General features: G+C 41.2%; 1 protein-coding gene across 2 annotated transcripts in view; it reads left to right on the top strand.

Moving 5' to 3' along the window:
• The window catches only part of cpne4b (copine IVb), a 37,251-nt gene that overhangs the window by 12,347 nt on the left and 9,012 nt on the right, over window positions 1–15,892 (top strand). For both annotated transcript variants that reach the window (XM_008421793.3, XM_081612443.1), the window contains 11 exons: window positions 3,157–3,228; window positions 3,474–3,548; window positions 4,115–4,198; window positions 4,779–4,868; window positions 9,292–9,393; window positions 9,592–9,678; window positions 12,906–12,965; window positions 13,083–13,216; window positions 14,859–14,913; window positions 15,154–15,205; window positions 15,754–15,887. In XM_008421793.3, coding sequence (XP_008420015.1) covers window positions 3,157–3,228; window positions 3,474–3,548; window positions 4,115–4,198; window positions 4,779–4,868; window positions 9,292–9,393; window positions 9,592–9,678; window positions 12,906–12,965; window positions 13,083–13,216; window positions 14,859–14,913; window positions 15,154–15,205; window positions 15,754–15,887 — 945 coding nt within the window. The remainder of the gene's footprint in view (window positions 1–3,156; window positions 3,229–3,473; window positions 3,549–4,114; window positions 4,199–4,778; window positions 4,869–9,291; window positions 9,394–9,591; window positions 9,679–12,905; window positions 12,966–13,082; window positions 13,217–14,858; window positions 14,914–15,153; window positions 15,206–15,753; window positions 15,888–15,892) is intronic.

Genomic DNA, 15,892 nt, shown 5'->3' with positions numbered 1-15,892 from the left:
GATTGGACAGCAAAGAGGAAGCTTGCCCCTATTCTCTTCCCACTCTGTACATTCTTGTCCCAACTTAATGCCGTTTTGCACCCTTTATAAACCCACTGTGTCTGCGTGCTTACCTGTCTTTGTTAGTACAGATTTGAATAAATTGTGTCAATAAATAATCGTAAAATGCTTAAATATCACTTGACATGAAGCCAAATGGTATTGACAATCCTTAATTTTGACCTCATTTAGACTTGAAACCACATTGAGTTCAGTTCACAAAACAATCTGTGATGACAAAGTGCAGACATGTTTTTAGACATTTTTGTATGGAACACACTTGTCTTTTTAAGGTTGGGTAGCTGACAGTGGATGTCAGAGCATAAACCAAGGAGAAAAAAAAAAAGACTGAGTTAAATGTCCCAAAATGTCTGGAGATCTCTCTTAATTGGACATTGAAGAAATTTAGAACTACGTAGACCTTCCTCAGACACGGCAGCTCAACCTAGCTGAGTAATTGTGGGAAGAAGGACCCCGGGCAAAGAGGTAACCAAGAATCTATGTCTTACTGACGGGAAAGCTGCACTGCTCTCTTGCGAATTTAGAAGAACCATCCACCAGATCCAACAGTCCTAATGCAATGCATCAATAGGACAGACCTCACTCATCTTATCAGCCACATAACAAGATTTTTCTCCTGTACTCCAAGCATTTTGTCAGAAAAAAAATGGGAACTCCTCATTCCTTGCTGACACCATCCCCACTGTCAGACATAATCCGGGGATGTTTTAGCAGGAACTGTCCTTAGAAGTCGAGTTGGTAGCAGCAAATTAGAAAGAAAGTCTTCTGGAAAACCTTCAGCAAGTGCTCTGTCTGCACCTCAGACTGACTGCATGGCATTGCTAGAGTACCTCTCTGAAAAGACTTAACTGTGGCTTTCTACCTATGCTACCCATCCAATATTAATAAGCTTACAACGATCTGCAGAAAACTGATCTTTGTCAAAACAATTCCCTGAATAAAATCTCCCAAGCTTAGAGAGACATGCCTAACAAAACTTAAAGCTGTGAAAGGTGCTTTATTAAAATATCAAGCCATAAGTGTAATAACTTATGCAGCTGTTAAATGTTTGTATTACTTTATTTACAAAATGTCTGAAAACAAACAAAAAAACTTGTCAGCAGAACTATGCTTATGACTTTAGAATAATTTTGTAACTGCAAAAGGTAAAAAAAAAAAAAGAGAAAGAAATACTTTGAATATTTTTGGACACGGTTCAATTTCATTTAACACTGTATATTTTCTTTCTTAAGATGTCAATCCCTATTTGTCCGGGGTTAAATTCATTCTCATGAACACGACATGTCCTTTAAAACACTGACCACAGTTATCATGCAGCCTGAATGTAGAACACGGTGTTAGGTAGGTCGCCTCCATAGGAGAACTGGGGCGTGTAAGAGATGTTTATGACTCACATCTGAACATACTCTACAGTGAGCTCACCCGATGAGTAGATGAGTTTCTCTGCTTTTTAAATGTGCTTGAAACCTGCTACATTTGGGTAGAGGAGCCACCTTTGGGTGTGCTAGTTTGGACGATCTCCACGCCAGAGCTGCTTGAAAGCAAAGGTGCTTAAGATAACATGTAAAGGTCTCTGCCGGTCAGCACTTTTGCAGATGGATAATACGCGCTTTGTGTAGCCGGGTTTAAGTGTTGAACACTTTTTGGTTCAGCTACTAGCAGCATCTTGCATTCACACTTTCGTCGTCCTCCGTGGTGTTTCTATTTACATAAGGCTTTAAAAAGCTCTTCCAGACTGTTTTCGGCACATTTATATGTGCATATGCTAATACATGTAGCCTCACCCGCTGATAGCTGCAATCAATATTTAAAGATTCTCTTCATTTACTCCAATCACTCAGCATCCGGGGCCATTTAAAGAGAAAACGTTTATTGCTTCGATGCTCATTAAGACGATGAGTTGGTTGATTTTTTTTCTTCCCCCTCAGAGAGTAGCCCCCTGGTGACATATTGAATGTAAGGAAATGGCAAGAGCAGCATCTCAAACATCCGGTTGGCGCCGCGGAAGAGTGAAATATGTTTGCTATTACTTTTTCAGGTCAGAGATGTTATCAGCAGCATAAGGCTGGTGGATTTACAATTGTTGGTAGACATAAGATAACAGCTTCAGAAGAGGAGGGGAAAGATTTTTAATGCCAGAGAGGTGCAGCTTAATAGAATGACACTGTGCCAATTATTATTTTTTTACGTGTAATATCCCACTGTTTATCCAGGGTTTTGTTAAGAATATGACAGCCTTGTTTCTGTTTAATACGAATCAATAAACGTGTGCGGAGGAAGTAGTTGATGTGTTCATAAAACGAGAGACACCAGAAAGTTTTCTGCCAAGATTATGTAAGGGTTCAATACTGTAATTTATCGTGCTGACTGTATGAAAGCTGCAATTATCAGGGCAGCAATTGGTAGTCTGCTAAGGAGAGACGCAGTTCACTGTAGACGAAATTGCTGCATGAACTTGGCTCTAAAAGCCATTATCAGGGAGCAGAGTTTGTTGTTGCTGCCGAAAAATTTGTAAGAGGTGGAAGGAGTTGATGTGGGAAACCAATCAGCGGTGTGCCACCAACTTTACATGCCCAGTGTTCATATCAGATAAACTTTTTTTGTCTTGTTACAAGCACAAGTATTTAGCTTTTTTTTTTTTGTTTGTTTTATTGCGTAATTATGAGGTGGAATGAAAACAGTTTTATGTTGTAGGAAATTCAGTCCCCCTTTATTCTTTAAAATGAGAAAACCTTGCCTTGTTTTTTTTCAGTGTTACCCTTATGATAAGCCGCCACACTTGTCTGTCACACAATAAAATATGTTAACAAAATGTGTAAAGGTTAAACAAGTTTGAATACTTTTAGAAGACAAAGCAAGTGCAACATGTCTATGTTAAATTAGTTCCTCTACTTCAAACTAGCTGGCAGAAAACACAAGTATAACATCTGATAAAAAATTTAGTCACTTTTTGTTTTTGCAGTTATATAATTGTTGCATTAAATATGAATGAATGTGTTTTTTTTGTTTTTGTTTTTACATGAAACATACCAAAAAACAAAAGGCTTTTGGTCTTTTGATCTTCATGCATTTCATCCGTTTGTGTGCTCGTTTCAGATCGTCTCTCAGAGGAAACTGACCAAAGCTCTGCTCAAACAGGGAAACACCGCTGGAAAGTCTTCAATAATGGTACGACGCCCCTTCCAGAAAGCCGGCCCCACCTCAGTTCAACACACGCAGAACGCGCGCGCAACGCCAAGCGCACGCTCACAAGCTCTGGAGATAATTAATTTGATGATGTTTCCCTCTCGCTCTGCACCGTTCCTCATTTCCATCTCATTTCCTCTCACCTCCTTCTTACGCCTCTGTGTCCATCTCCCCCTCTGCTACCCTAATTCCACCCCTCCACTTACCCCCCCACTTCATCTGTATAGGTGACAGCAGAGGAGTTGTCAGGAAACGACGATTACGTTGAACTCTCTTTCAGCGCTCGGAAGCTAGACGACAAGGTTTGTCCAGCTGCTTGTTTTTGAAGTTTAGGAATGTGAGCTTTATATGTGTGTGTGTGTGTGTGTGTGTGTGTGTGTGTGTGTGTGTGTGTGTGTGTGTGTGTGTGTGTGTGTGTGTGTGTGTGTGTGTATGTAGGTGGAAGCCAGTGAGATTTGATGATGAAATAACTCATGCAAAACACATGGGTACAATCTGGGCTCATGAAAGAAGACCTGCGGAGATAGGTGGGCACCTCCCTGGTACAATAACCCTCTTTTATCTAGACAACCCAATCAGAGACACACACACACAGAGTACTAGATTAATTTTTGGCCTCCCTTAACACACACGCGCCCTCACCCACAGCCACGGATGACTAATCCAAACGAGTTGTGCCCAAGAGGAATGATGGAGTATAAACGAGGGCGGGGTGCATAAATCGGAGAGGACAGAGGAGAGAGAGATGGCTGGTTGAAGCAACAAAAAGAAAGCCAGAGACAGAAGGTGAAATGATGGCTCTGGTAGTCGCATGAATGATTTATGTTTATGATCAAAGTGTGTGTTTTCTTTCTTCTTCTCTGTCAAGGATTTCTTCAGCAAGTCAGACCCTTTTCTGGAGATCTTTAGAGTAAACGACGATGGGACTGAGTCGCTTGTACACCGGACCGAGGTAAGTGCAGTGTATTCACACACGTTCGGCACGCACGGTGTCCACCGAAGCATCCTGAACTTTTTTTTACATTTTTTTACACTCAATCAGTAAAAAGACTAAATGCAACCAAGAGCCCTTTTGGTAACTGTAGAACCTGCTGAGATACACAACTTGGATGGGAGAAGCTGTTGCAATTTGGCCTTAATGGAACTGTAAGAAGAAAACCTTTGTTAAACGAAAGCCACAAGAAGCCTTGTTTACTGTGAGCCTTGCAGGGAACATAGCAAACGTGCGTCTCGTCTGTAACCATCCCTGCAGCATATGTGCAAGGAAGTTGGTTGGAGTAACTATGCAGATGGATGAAGCTAAATACAGGACAGTCCATGAAGAAAAGCTGTTAGAACATGCAAACCAGATTCACCTTTCATCGGGACAACGGCTCTTTAGCCAGAGTTACAGTAGGCGATAGATCAAAGCATGACAAAATGTAAAAAAAAAAAATTTTTTTAAATCAAATTAAAAAAAACGTCTAGTTTCTCACATTTTGTGGTCAACTGTTACAGAGCTCTTCTGAAAGTTGTTTTGTTTTCCTCTACAGACAGTGATGAACAACCTGAGCCCAGTCTGGAAATCATTTAAAGTTTCATTGAACACTCTCTGCAGCGGAGACCATGACAGGGAGCTAAAGGTGAGTTTGAAAGTCCCACTGTGTGAGAAGAGAGAAAATAATAGGAGCCAGTTAGTCTCAAATACAATCTGGGCAGAGCTGGTTTCATAATGTAACTTGACACACAGCTTTCTTATAGGCCACATAAGCACATCAACACCTGCTGAAGTTTCTTTTTAACATGATTCTCTACATAAATGTTTTCTTAGTTCTCGAGAGACCATCTGCATTAAGTAACACGTACAAGTTTGTGCTCCCATAGAAAGGGTGCAGACCTTAATTAGATATTTTTGGCTATGACTTGTTCAAGAAATATAAAAGTCAAAGCTAAATAAACACACTTGCTCCTAATAGCCTGTGCCGACAATCAGCAAGTTATTTATTCTCCCTGAAATCAGGAAACTATGCAAGTTGATTGCAGATAAATGTGACAAAGACTATTTAAGGCTGTTGTTTTCTGAGTATGTAAAATGATCAACAAGTTCCAATCAACAGAAATACAGGAGGTCAAAGGTTAAAACTGAATTAATTTGTTGTCATTGTTGATTGTCATTGTTGATTTTAAATTGAGAACAAAATTCTCAACAAAATTCGCTTTTCCCCTATATTTTTATTAAATAAAATCAGTAGCAGTCATGATGCTCTCCTTATTAAATTGATTATGTCAGCACAAAGTCTTTTAAAACTAGGCTGTTTCCAGCTTATTTACATCTTTTTAAATTTCTGTCTTGTCTTGCTTCGCCTGGGCTATATTTTGCCAAGGTAGAACTCAAAAATAAGTCTGCGCTCATTCATTTATTTTCCCATTTTAATTATCAGAAAACAGAAAATCAATATTTTCACTTAAGTGAAAATTGATATTTTGCAGGAAACATCAATGTCAGCTCCAGTTTAAACACATCACCACAAAAGACAAAAATCTTTGCCAATAATCTTTGCCTGTGTTAGTTGCATCTACATTCGCCAGTGCAATGGTCCAATAAAGTAAGAAGTGTCCTCTGCTCATATCAAACCCGCAGCTGGTCTCACTCCATGCTCACAGCAGGGTCTGCAGAGTAAAAAACAGAATTGCAATGCAAAACCCACAATTTTTTCTTTTTTTTGTGCTTTTTTTGGTCCCTTTCTATTTGAGAAATGCTGGGAAAGGCCTTAAATTTCTTTGAATTTAAGAGTCTCTAAAAAGTTTTCAGACGTTAATAATAAATCCACCCATTAGAAATCATTCTAATGGTTGAAAACTGGCCATCTGTTTTAATTTTATCTTTCATACCAGATCTGTTTTCTCTGTGTATATACACACCACCAAAACAACAAACCCTACACTGTCTTAGATCTGCTTTTTGTTGTGAGGTTATTCAAGGCTTACTCAGCTCCAGTCCATCTTTCTTCTTATCTACTGAGACTTTTTCAAAGTAGAATTAGATTGAACCACACAATGACTCATGCTTGAAGGAAACTAACTAATGCACAATGCGATTTTTAGATTCAGGCCTTTTCCACAGCTCAGTTGTACCATGTGGGAGGGACACATGCTACAAAGAAACTATGATTGCTATCAGTGCCGTAGGCGCACGCACAACAATTTAAACACCTTTGATCCACAGATAAATATATATATTTAAAAGTACCATCGCAAAAAATGCTCAAGTAGGTCTGTCAGTTTGGCACTGGACTCGGTTTTGGTGCAACTGTCCGTTTTGTTTAATGGGCTCACTGGTCATCTTAAACTCTCGCCTTCCCTCGCCTGCGCTTCTGTGCGCGCGCAACGCTGCAACATCAGCTGTGAACATTTATTCTCCTCATGAATAAACATGAACTTGCTCATTAATTATTCAAAGGCTTCTTAACTCTGCGTGGCTCCTGACAGCAGGAGAAAGGCCTTGCTCACTCTGAAACGCGTACATGGATGCCATCGACCACAGGCTTCCAGGGCTACCTGTTTGGAGCATCACGGCAATGGTTAGGAACGGGAGGGCAGAGATTTCTATTCAGTCCAGGCCTTTACTTTCGTCAGGGTCTTTAAGTGACCAATGCATAAATGCATAACCCTCCTCTGTGGAGTCTGCCTGCCTCTTCCTTTGTACTTCTTCCTACTTGTTTCTTCACCTCCCTACTTCACTCCCCGCTCTCATTGGTCTCTCGCTCTCACCGCCAGTTAGTATTCAGTGAATGGAACAGAGCTTCTTCATTTTTTCATTAGTCCTTTGCACAGCCTCTCTGCCTCTTGAAGTGAAGCACGGCTGCAAAAGCAAGCGCTCCCTTCCCTTCTACAAGGAAATTACTAACAAAAAAAAAACAACAAAAAAACCCCCACAAATTACAAAGACAAAAAAAAGGGCATGCTCACTTCAGGAGCAGGTTCTCAACAGCTTAAGTGGGAGACAGGAAATAAGAGGATTATTGCTGGTCCTTGTTTTTTAATCACCACAGTTGTACTGGTTCAGATTGCTGGTGGCTGGTTTGACCTAAAAGGCAAGAGGGTCACAGGATTTACAGTAAATTAGCCCACTACAGCAGAACAGACATAGGAATCATCTGGATATAAGTGCTAAATCAGAAATCTACTTTCTAGGATGTCATTGAACACCGTACCTCAGTGGAAAAGCCCATATCCACTTACAAATTATTATTATTTTTGTGGTACATCTTGCTGGTGTGCCAGCTTGTACCACATTTTCCCAGAAATATTTCACTGTCGGGTGACTGTAGTTCAGTGGACTGTAGTTCAGTGGTAGTCACTTTGCAATCACAAGGTCATGGGTTTGATTCCAGCTTCCTCCTGACAAGGCTCTTAACCTGAAGTCGCCTTCCGATCTGTGAGTGTGAATGGGTGACTGTGTCTGCAGTATAAAGCGCTGTGGTCAGAATGACTGGAAAGGTGTTATATAAACTCTGTCCATTTAAGTCTTTGTGGCATGACAACCAAATGAGGCAAGTCTCAAAGGCACTCCATTGGGATTGAGTTCTCTTGAGTTTGGAGGCAACTGGTGTACAATGAAATCATCGTCATAAGATCTAAGCTTTATAACATGACACATGAACTAATCTTAAAGGGATTGAGGCGGTCAGCAACGATAGGCTGCAGTGTTTAAGCAATGAAAAGTTGAGGAACTAAAGGCGTGCCAGTAAAATGTTCCTTACACCACAACTTCCATGATGGATCCATGTCATCATTAGGTTTGCACCAATGTTTTGATCTCATGATGTTAATGCTGTACCTTAAATTGAGGCTCTTTGGATGAAGCAACATTGACACAACCTATCCGAAATTCAGTTGGAACTGAGGTCTCAGTTTCTTGTTCGCCGACAGGAGTGAGACGACCTGATGTTATCTTCTGTTGCTGTAGCCCTTCTGCTTCCAGGTTGGACATTTTCTGCTTAGAAAGATTATATTTATAGATATTAATAGAGAATCACCTTTCTATTATCTTAAACCTGCTTAATCTGACTGCTATCATCAATCAAGGTATTTTTCCCTATGCTGCTGCTCTGGCTTCTTTCTTTTTTTTGACAGTCTTCTGTCACTTATTTCCCCTTTGTTTACCATTCTGATGCTAACTTTAGATAGTTATCTTCCTTTTATTTGGACAGCTAACTTTACTGAGTGTCTGATTCACTGTTTCTGTTAACAATCTATTCAACATGAAGATGCCAAATAAACCGATATTATATACAGCAGCAAATCTCTAATCATACAAACCACTCGAAGCGCTTCAAACTAGAGCCCCATTCACCCAGTCAAGCTCACTAACACACGCACATCAACACACCAATATGCGGATCAGTAGGGAGCTTTGGGTTATGTGCCTGGTGGCAGCTGAAAGCTGTAATGGAAACCACAACTTCGGGTTTGCAAGACAACTATTTTCCCACCGAGTTACTGTCACGTTTGATGTAACCGTAAAAAAAATATGTACCTAATAAAGAGGCCTGTGCGTGTCTGTACATATAAAAGTCTTTTGTCATGTTTTGAAATGATCAGATTGCTTCTGCGTGAGGTGTTGAAGCTTTGTCCTCTGACCCCGTTTTGATTGTAGTCGTTTATATTGCGAAATGGCTCCTCCGAGAGAGAGAGAGAAAAAAAACTATTACGTCTAAACCCTGACACTCATAAAGCCGTCTCTAAAGCCTCTCAGCATCGTCGGATTAATATTTCACTGCTCCACGGCCCCCCCACCAACTCCACCCCATCAATCATTCAGCATGGCATTTCTTTGCAGATGTGTGGGGTGCATGTGTGGATGCTCAGGTAGCAGTTCTTCTCACCACGTGTTCCTGTGTGTGTGTGTGTGTGTGTGTGTGTGTGTGTGTGTGTGTGTGTGTGTGTGTGTGTGTGTGTGTGTGTGTGTGTGTGTGTGTGTGTGTGTGTGTGTGTGTGTGTGTGTGTGTGTGTGTGCGTGCGTGCGTGTGTGTGTGCGCGTGTGTGTGTTTGTTTCTGCTCTAGTGCACTGTTTGGGACTGGGACTCCAACGGCAAGCATGACTTTATTGGAGAGTTTCAAACCACGTATAAGGAGATGATGAGGGCAGAGCAGGAGGGCAAGCAGGTAAGAAAATGCACGCTCAAAATCAAAGTTTTGGCTCGTATGTGCTCTGCATGTAATTGGGCGCGCGGCTGCCTCTACGCTCCCTCCGTAGTGCATTTAAATAATTTCTCGTGCAACAATATCCAGAAAGTGCCTTAAAAACACCCTCGAGTGCAAAGCACCCACCACCGCCGCCTCCTTCTTCTTGTCTTTTCTCAGATTCAGTGGGAATGCATCAACCCCAAATATCAGATGAAGAAGAAGAATTACAGAAACTCTGGAACCGTCATACTCAACCACTGCAAGGTAACTTACACAGCATAATCCTGATCGGCATCTTCTGATGTTTGTGTGCTTCTTTTAAAACAAACGACGAGGGTGACGACTGTTTTGGTGATTAGTTGTTATATCTTTAAAATGTCCTGTAATTCAGAGCTTAACATAATGGCAAGATTGCAACCCTGTTTAACAAAAGTATACTTTTTTCACAATTTCTCACTTAAACTTAATATAATAAGATATTTTGGGGGGGTGGGTGTAATGTGACAGACCTACACAAAGCAGCGTACAACTATGACATGAAAGCAAACTGATTTGTGGCTTTGATTTTTTTTTTAAATTTAAAAAAATGAAAATCTGAAAAGCATGACCTTCCATTTTGATGTAACCCCTTTTTCTCTGTTACCCATAGTTAAAATCCATTGCCTTGTGTATAATTTATAATTAGTAAGTAGAGCCCACCTGTGTATAATTTAAACTCGGTATGAAAACTGTCATTTGCGACGGCCTCCCGAGGTTTGCTTGAGAATAAACAGAATCACAACGATCAGGAACACGGCGGACAATTTACGTAGAAGTTAAAAGCAGGATTAAGTTATAAAATAATCTCACAGGAATTGAACATCTCACAGAGCATTGTTTCTTCCCTCGTGCACAAATAGAGAGTGTGGCACAGTTGGACATCTTCTGAACTCAGGCTGGGCAAGGAGAGCATCCATTAGAGAGGCATGTGGTAGCTCTGGACAAGCTGTACAGATCGATAGCTCGCAGAGGAGAATCGGTTTAAACTACCCACAGTATCCACAAACTTGATGTTATGGATATGTTGCTTTTTTTGTGGTAGAAAAGTCACATTAAGCGACACCCTGAGCAAATCCACCCAACTGTGAAACATGGAGCGTCGTGCAATAGGGACACTTTCCCAGACAAGCTGTCCACTCTGACTCAGCTGGAGCTAATTTACGGAGAAGAGTAGGCAAAAAACTCTCTGAATGCTAAAACGGGTTGAGGCACACCAAAAGAGTTGAAATAAAAATAGATTCAACAAAGCGGACTGAGGGAAGCTGAATACAAACACTACACTTTTTAAAAGTTTTGGGGGATTTTTTTAAAACAATTTTGAAAACCATGAATACTTGTCCTTCTACTTCATTGTTGGAAACTATTTTGTGTTGGTCTTACACACAAAATCCCGACAAAGCACACCGGAACGCGTGTTTGTAATGTGACAAACTGTGGGAATGTTCAACAGGTGCGAATGCTTTTATACACACATTTACTTGAGGCGTCCCTGTTTTCTGGCACATTTTACTGGCTTTTTGTATGCTGCTTTGAGAAGACCGTGTCCTTTCTGCAACACGTGCTAAAAAGAGCTTTAGATGCATATGAATGCATCAGTGTCAGTAGCGGGCTGCCCAGATTAGGCGAACAAGCAGATTTTCTTGCATTTTTGGCTCATATAGAGAGGATGACCAGAGCCAAGCACACTCCGGGACGCTGAGATAATCTACATGACACTCAAAGGGACCCGAGTTGGATTTCTATTTATTCTTTTCATCCAACCATTAATCCAACCATTTTCTAAAATTGGGTGTAAAACCTATTATTTGTCATTATGCAGTTTGAACAAAATATTTTTAAATATTAATGTCAGTGTTATAGAATATACTGTCAAGTGGCTAGATGGGAAAAAAAGGAGTGCATTTTGCTCCACTGTCATAAACCCAGCATGCTAATATTACTTCCTATTCGTGGATAATAACATTGACTTATTGGTTGTTTTCCATTTATCGCATCTTCATACTTCCCAGTAGACGTAACTAGAAAACATATTTCTTTGACCTTTCAATCCCCACGACTATTCTCCCCGTTTTCTGGGCTCATAAATGCTCCATCCTGCCTGGGGTCCCATCTGGACTGCTTAGGCAGTGTGGGGCCTGAGGACATGTCAGCAGAGTGGAGATATCCAAATGTTCCCCCGGAGCGGCCCGCTAGAGTGCTCCAATCCAAATGTATCTTTGTGCTGGTGCCACAGAGCTACCAGAACGACCAAACTGTTGCTTTCGCTGATGCAAGCGTATGAAAAAAATATTTGGAAATTACCATTGCACCTGTTTAGTGGGGTCAATATGTTGTGGCTGCTAGCTGGTAAAAACAGAATGTAGTTTTTCTTTTGTCTAATAATGGCTTCAGGGTACAATTCAGTTTAGCTTTCAACACGTACAGAGATTCTTGCATTCGACACCAAGATGTGTCTATTCAAAACTTCTGCTGGCTGTCCGTGTGCAATGATTTGGATTCAACTAAAACAAGCGTTCTGCACATGATCGCTGGAAAATAAATCCACAAGGTATTTAGAGGTATGTACAGGGTTTTTGGAGGACTTAAGGCCTTATTTATGTTACACAAGACTTAATCTATGTGAGAAACAAACGCAAACATAAATATGTTTCTCTTCTAGTATCACAAATGTAAACATGGAGAGTTTGGTCTTGGGAACCTTTTGAGAGTTCGTGACCACCTGCAGACGCTGCATTTGGTGATTCAGTAGGCTTTTGGAGGACTGAAGGTCTCATTTATGTCACACAGAACATAAATATTGATATGATATAACCATATCAATATACTAGTTTTTTTTGTCAGCTGCAAATCCAGCCTACCTCTTAGATTGTCTTAGTCCTCTCTCAATACTCCAGCCATGAACAGTGATTGCTTCTGGAGATTTTCCAAAAAACTATTTCTTATTACTTGTATTTTTTCCCCTCCATTGAATAATTGTACCTAAATTAAAGATAGGACTTTCAAAACTTTACAGTGTGGGTTATGTTACTGCAAAACAGGATGATTTTTGTTTTCTTCAATGCTGCTTGCACATCTTTGCCAGCAGTGCCAGTGATCGTGGCTGGCACCGTCAAATGAACCGATTCCCCTCTTCCAAAACGCTCCGTCTCGTTCCAGTCAGCACGTACCGAGTCTGTTTCTTTGTCGATTTTGATAAAACACAATTTTTGTTGCTTACCCTGCTATTCATGGTAATAAATGTAATGGCATTGGTGTACTTTTTTTCTTAATATGCGACCATGTGTTCATTGTACTCTGCATATTTCATTATCACGATTCATGCGGAAAGCCGGTTTGAGCCTGTCGGGGAGGCACTTCTCCCACCGAGACAGCAACCACTATCTATCTGTCTTTTCATACCCCCATGAACAATTCATGACCACAGCCTTAATTAAAGTGATCTCTCCTGACAGATCATCAAAATGTACTCCTTCCTGGATTACATCATGGGAGGCTGCCAGATTCAGTTCACGGTAAGACATCCAGGACACAGTCATTGATATTTTGCACTTGTGCGCTCCATCGCCAGTTTGTGCTCACTCGTGCTTTGTGACTGTTTTTATTCTATTTATTTTTTTATTCTGTCCCAGGTGGCCATAGATTTCACAGCATCCAATGGGGATCCAAGAAATAGCTGCTCTCTCCATTACATCCATCCCTACCAACCCAACGAGTACCTCAAAGCCCTGGTGGCTGTAGGGGAGATCTGTCAGGACTATGACAGGTGAAGTAACTTGCAATTGTAGTGTTTTGCTTTTACATCTAAAATCCTTGACGCAGAGTTTTTTACTTTGTGCTAAACAGTGTCTATGATTGGCCAATACTAAGAAACCCCTAAATATGATGTGAAACTAAAAAGTAGATTAGAAAAAGCAAAAAAAAAAAAAAAAAAGCTGGGGCTTTTTGGGTATGCATTTGTATTCTATCAGTTTATAGAGCAACCTTTCATTGCAGTAAGTGCAGCCAGGCTTTGAGGAACGCTTCAGCAATCTTCAACAACCAAACACTGTCCGTTCTTGCATGCAAATTAACCCAAGTTCAGTTTAATTCAATTCAGTTTATTTATGTAGCCCCAATTCACAACAAATGTCATTTCAAGGCATTTTACAAAAAAAAAAAAAAATAATAACAATTTCAATACAACCACACTTATATTCCGATTGATTCTAGTTATCAAACAGTGCAGTATGCTCAGTTAATTACCTAAAGTAACTAAGAAAAGTTTCTATTTAAGGAAACCCAGCGGATTGCATCAAGTCATTGTTGGACTTGATGTTGGATGGAGAATATATGTAAACATCTATTTTAAAGGACCGCCACAGATTTTAATTGAATTTGGATTTACGCTACTCTAACACAAAACATGCTTTGATCTAAACCACTTCTTTGCAGCTGGTGTTGTGTGTTGAGGATTCATTGCCATGCTGGAAGGAAAACCTCTGCCCCACTCTCAAGCCTCCAACAGATTTTCTTTCAGTGTTGCCTCGTGTCTAGCTTCACCCATACTCCAATTAACTCTGACCAGCTTTTCCATCCCCGCTGTAAGAAAAAAAGAAAAGCATTTCCACACATTAGTGGTGGTTTTGGATGTGGCCCTTACGCATTCTTCTCCAAGGTGGCATTAGCAATTGTGTAATGAGAAAGTTTTCTATTGCTTTACCTCGTCAATGGGAAGTTGCCACCCTCAAATGTGTAGTAGGCGTCCTCTTGCTGAACGCTGCTAAGAATAGCAAGATTAGCCAACATGCTTTGTGTGGGACTGCGATGCATTTGATCTCTTCCTAGAATCTCTCATAATTTCCTGTGTTTTGTCTAGTTGGGCTTCGATGGGGAGGCAGAAGCTCCCTCAAAGTACCATTAAGAAGACGCACCACTGCTGGGGATGGTGGTTAGGGGGGCGATGATGGGTTTTAGTTTTCTGGCGCAAATGGCGCTTTAAACGTAGGAACAAATGTTCGCTTCCGATTTTTCCCTCGTTGGACTTGTTATTGTTATTGCCGCCCAATAGCAATAACAAACTAGAGCCAAGATTTGTAAAGTGCATGACTTTTAACTTCTTCACAAGTATATTACTTCTGACCTGTCTACTGTCTTTCTTGGTTTTCCTAATGCTCTTTGTTTATTAAAGTTTTCTAAAAAAAAAAAAAGCAAACATCTATTTTACCTCTGAAGGCAATGTAGCCTTATTTATTTAGATGTGCTGCTAAAACCAAATAGCACACTGAAGTCTGTATTTGTAGCGTGCAAATGTAAATTAATTAAAAAGGCGTATATTATTATTATTATTATATTTTCTCTCTCTCTCTCTCTCTCTCTCTCTCTCTCTCACAGTTTTCAGTAATTTGTGTGTCGTTCCTTTTTTGCAGTGATAAAATGTTTCCTGCGTTTGGTTTCGGAGCTCTGATACCGCCGGATTTCAAGGTAGGACACTGGAGTTGCACACTTGTACACTCGGTGAAGCAAGGGGAGTTCTGGACGGTGCAGATTAAATTTCAAACCTCCTTCGGAGGTGCCGCTTACTTTTGATCAGCATGAAAGCAGAAATTGTGCGTCAGACCTGTAAACTGGACTTGACACATTGTGCTGAGTGATCGGTTTGTCACAGCTGTTGAAGACCGTCTCTCCCCACCCTCCTCTCTCTCCTCTCTTTCATACCTGCAGGTCTCGCATGACTTTGCTGTGAACTTCGATGAGGAAAATCCGGAATGTGCCGGTGATTTAACGCACCTCAAACGCACAAAACTTTGCTCACTTTTAGATGTACCAAAACAGACTGACAGAGAAAGCACTATAGGCCTGTCTTCCTCACACACACACACACACACACACATGGCCACGCATGCACACATTAGCACGCGCGAAGACCAATGCAGCTGGGAGGTTTGTCAGAACGCTGCAGGATGTATTTCAGGCTCCACGACACAGAGAGAAACAACACTAATCTGTATGTGTGAAATGGGCTTCCGTGCTCCTCTCCGCACATAGCTGCATTCCCTGTTGCGAAGGTGTGTTTGTGTGTCGCGTCATGTGTCTGTGCGGACCATGAGGGGAATGCTTCTCGAAAAATGCTCAGTCACCTTGTGGCGCAATCACACACACACACAGAGAGCCTGATTTATTCTAGCAGACGCGTTTGCAAGTATGCGAACTTCGACTCTGCGAGGCCGTCATGGGCGCAACATACACACTGGTGGAAGGCGGGGGCGGGGGGAAACAAATAAACAAAGCGGCGAGAACCCACATATACGTTCTGTGTTGCAGGGATCCAAGGTGTGGTGGAGGCCTACCAGAATTGCCTTCCTAAAATCCAGCTGTACGGGCCCACCAACATCGCCCCAATCATCCAGAAAGTGGCCTCCTCCGCCTCCGAGGAGATGCACACCAAAGAGGCCATGGTGAG

The sequence above is a fragment of the Poecilia reticulata genome, chromosome 11 (assembly GCF_904066995.2).
Source record: "Poecilia reticulata chromosome 11, P_reticulata-male-v2, whole genome shotgun sequence".
In the NCBI taxonomy this organism is placed as follows: Eukaryota; Metazoa; Chordata; class Actinopteri; order Cyprinodontiformes; family Poeciliidae; genus Poecilia; species Poecilia reticulata.
This window is presented reverse-complemented; position numbering and strand designations above follow the sequence as displayed.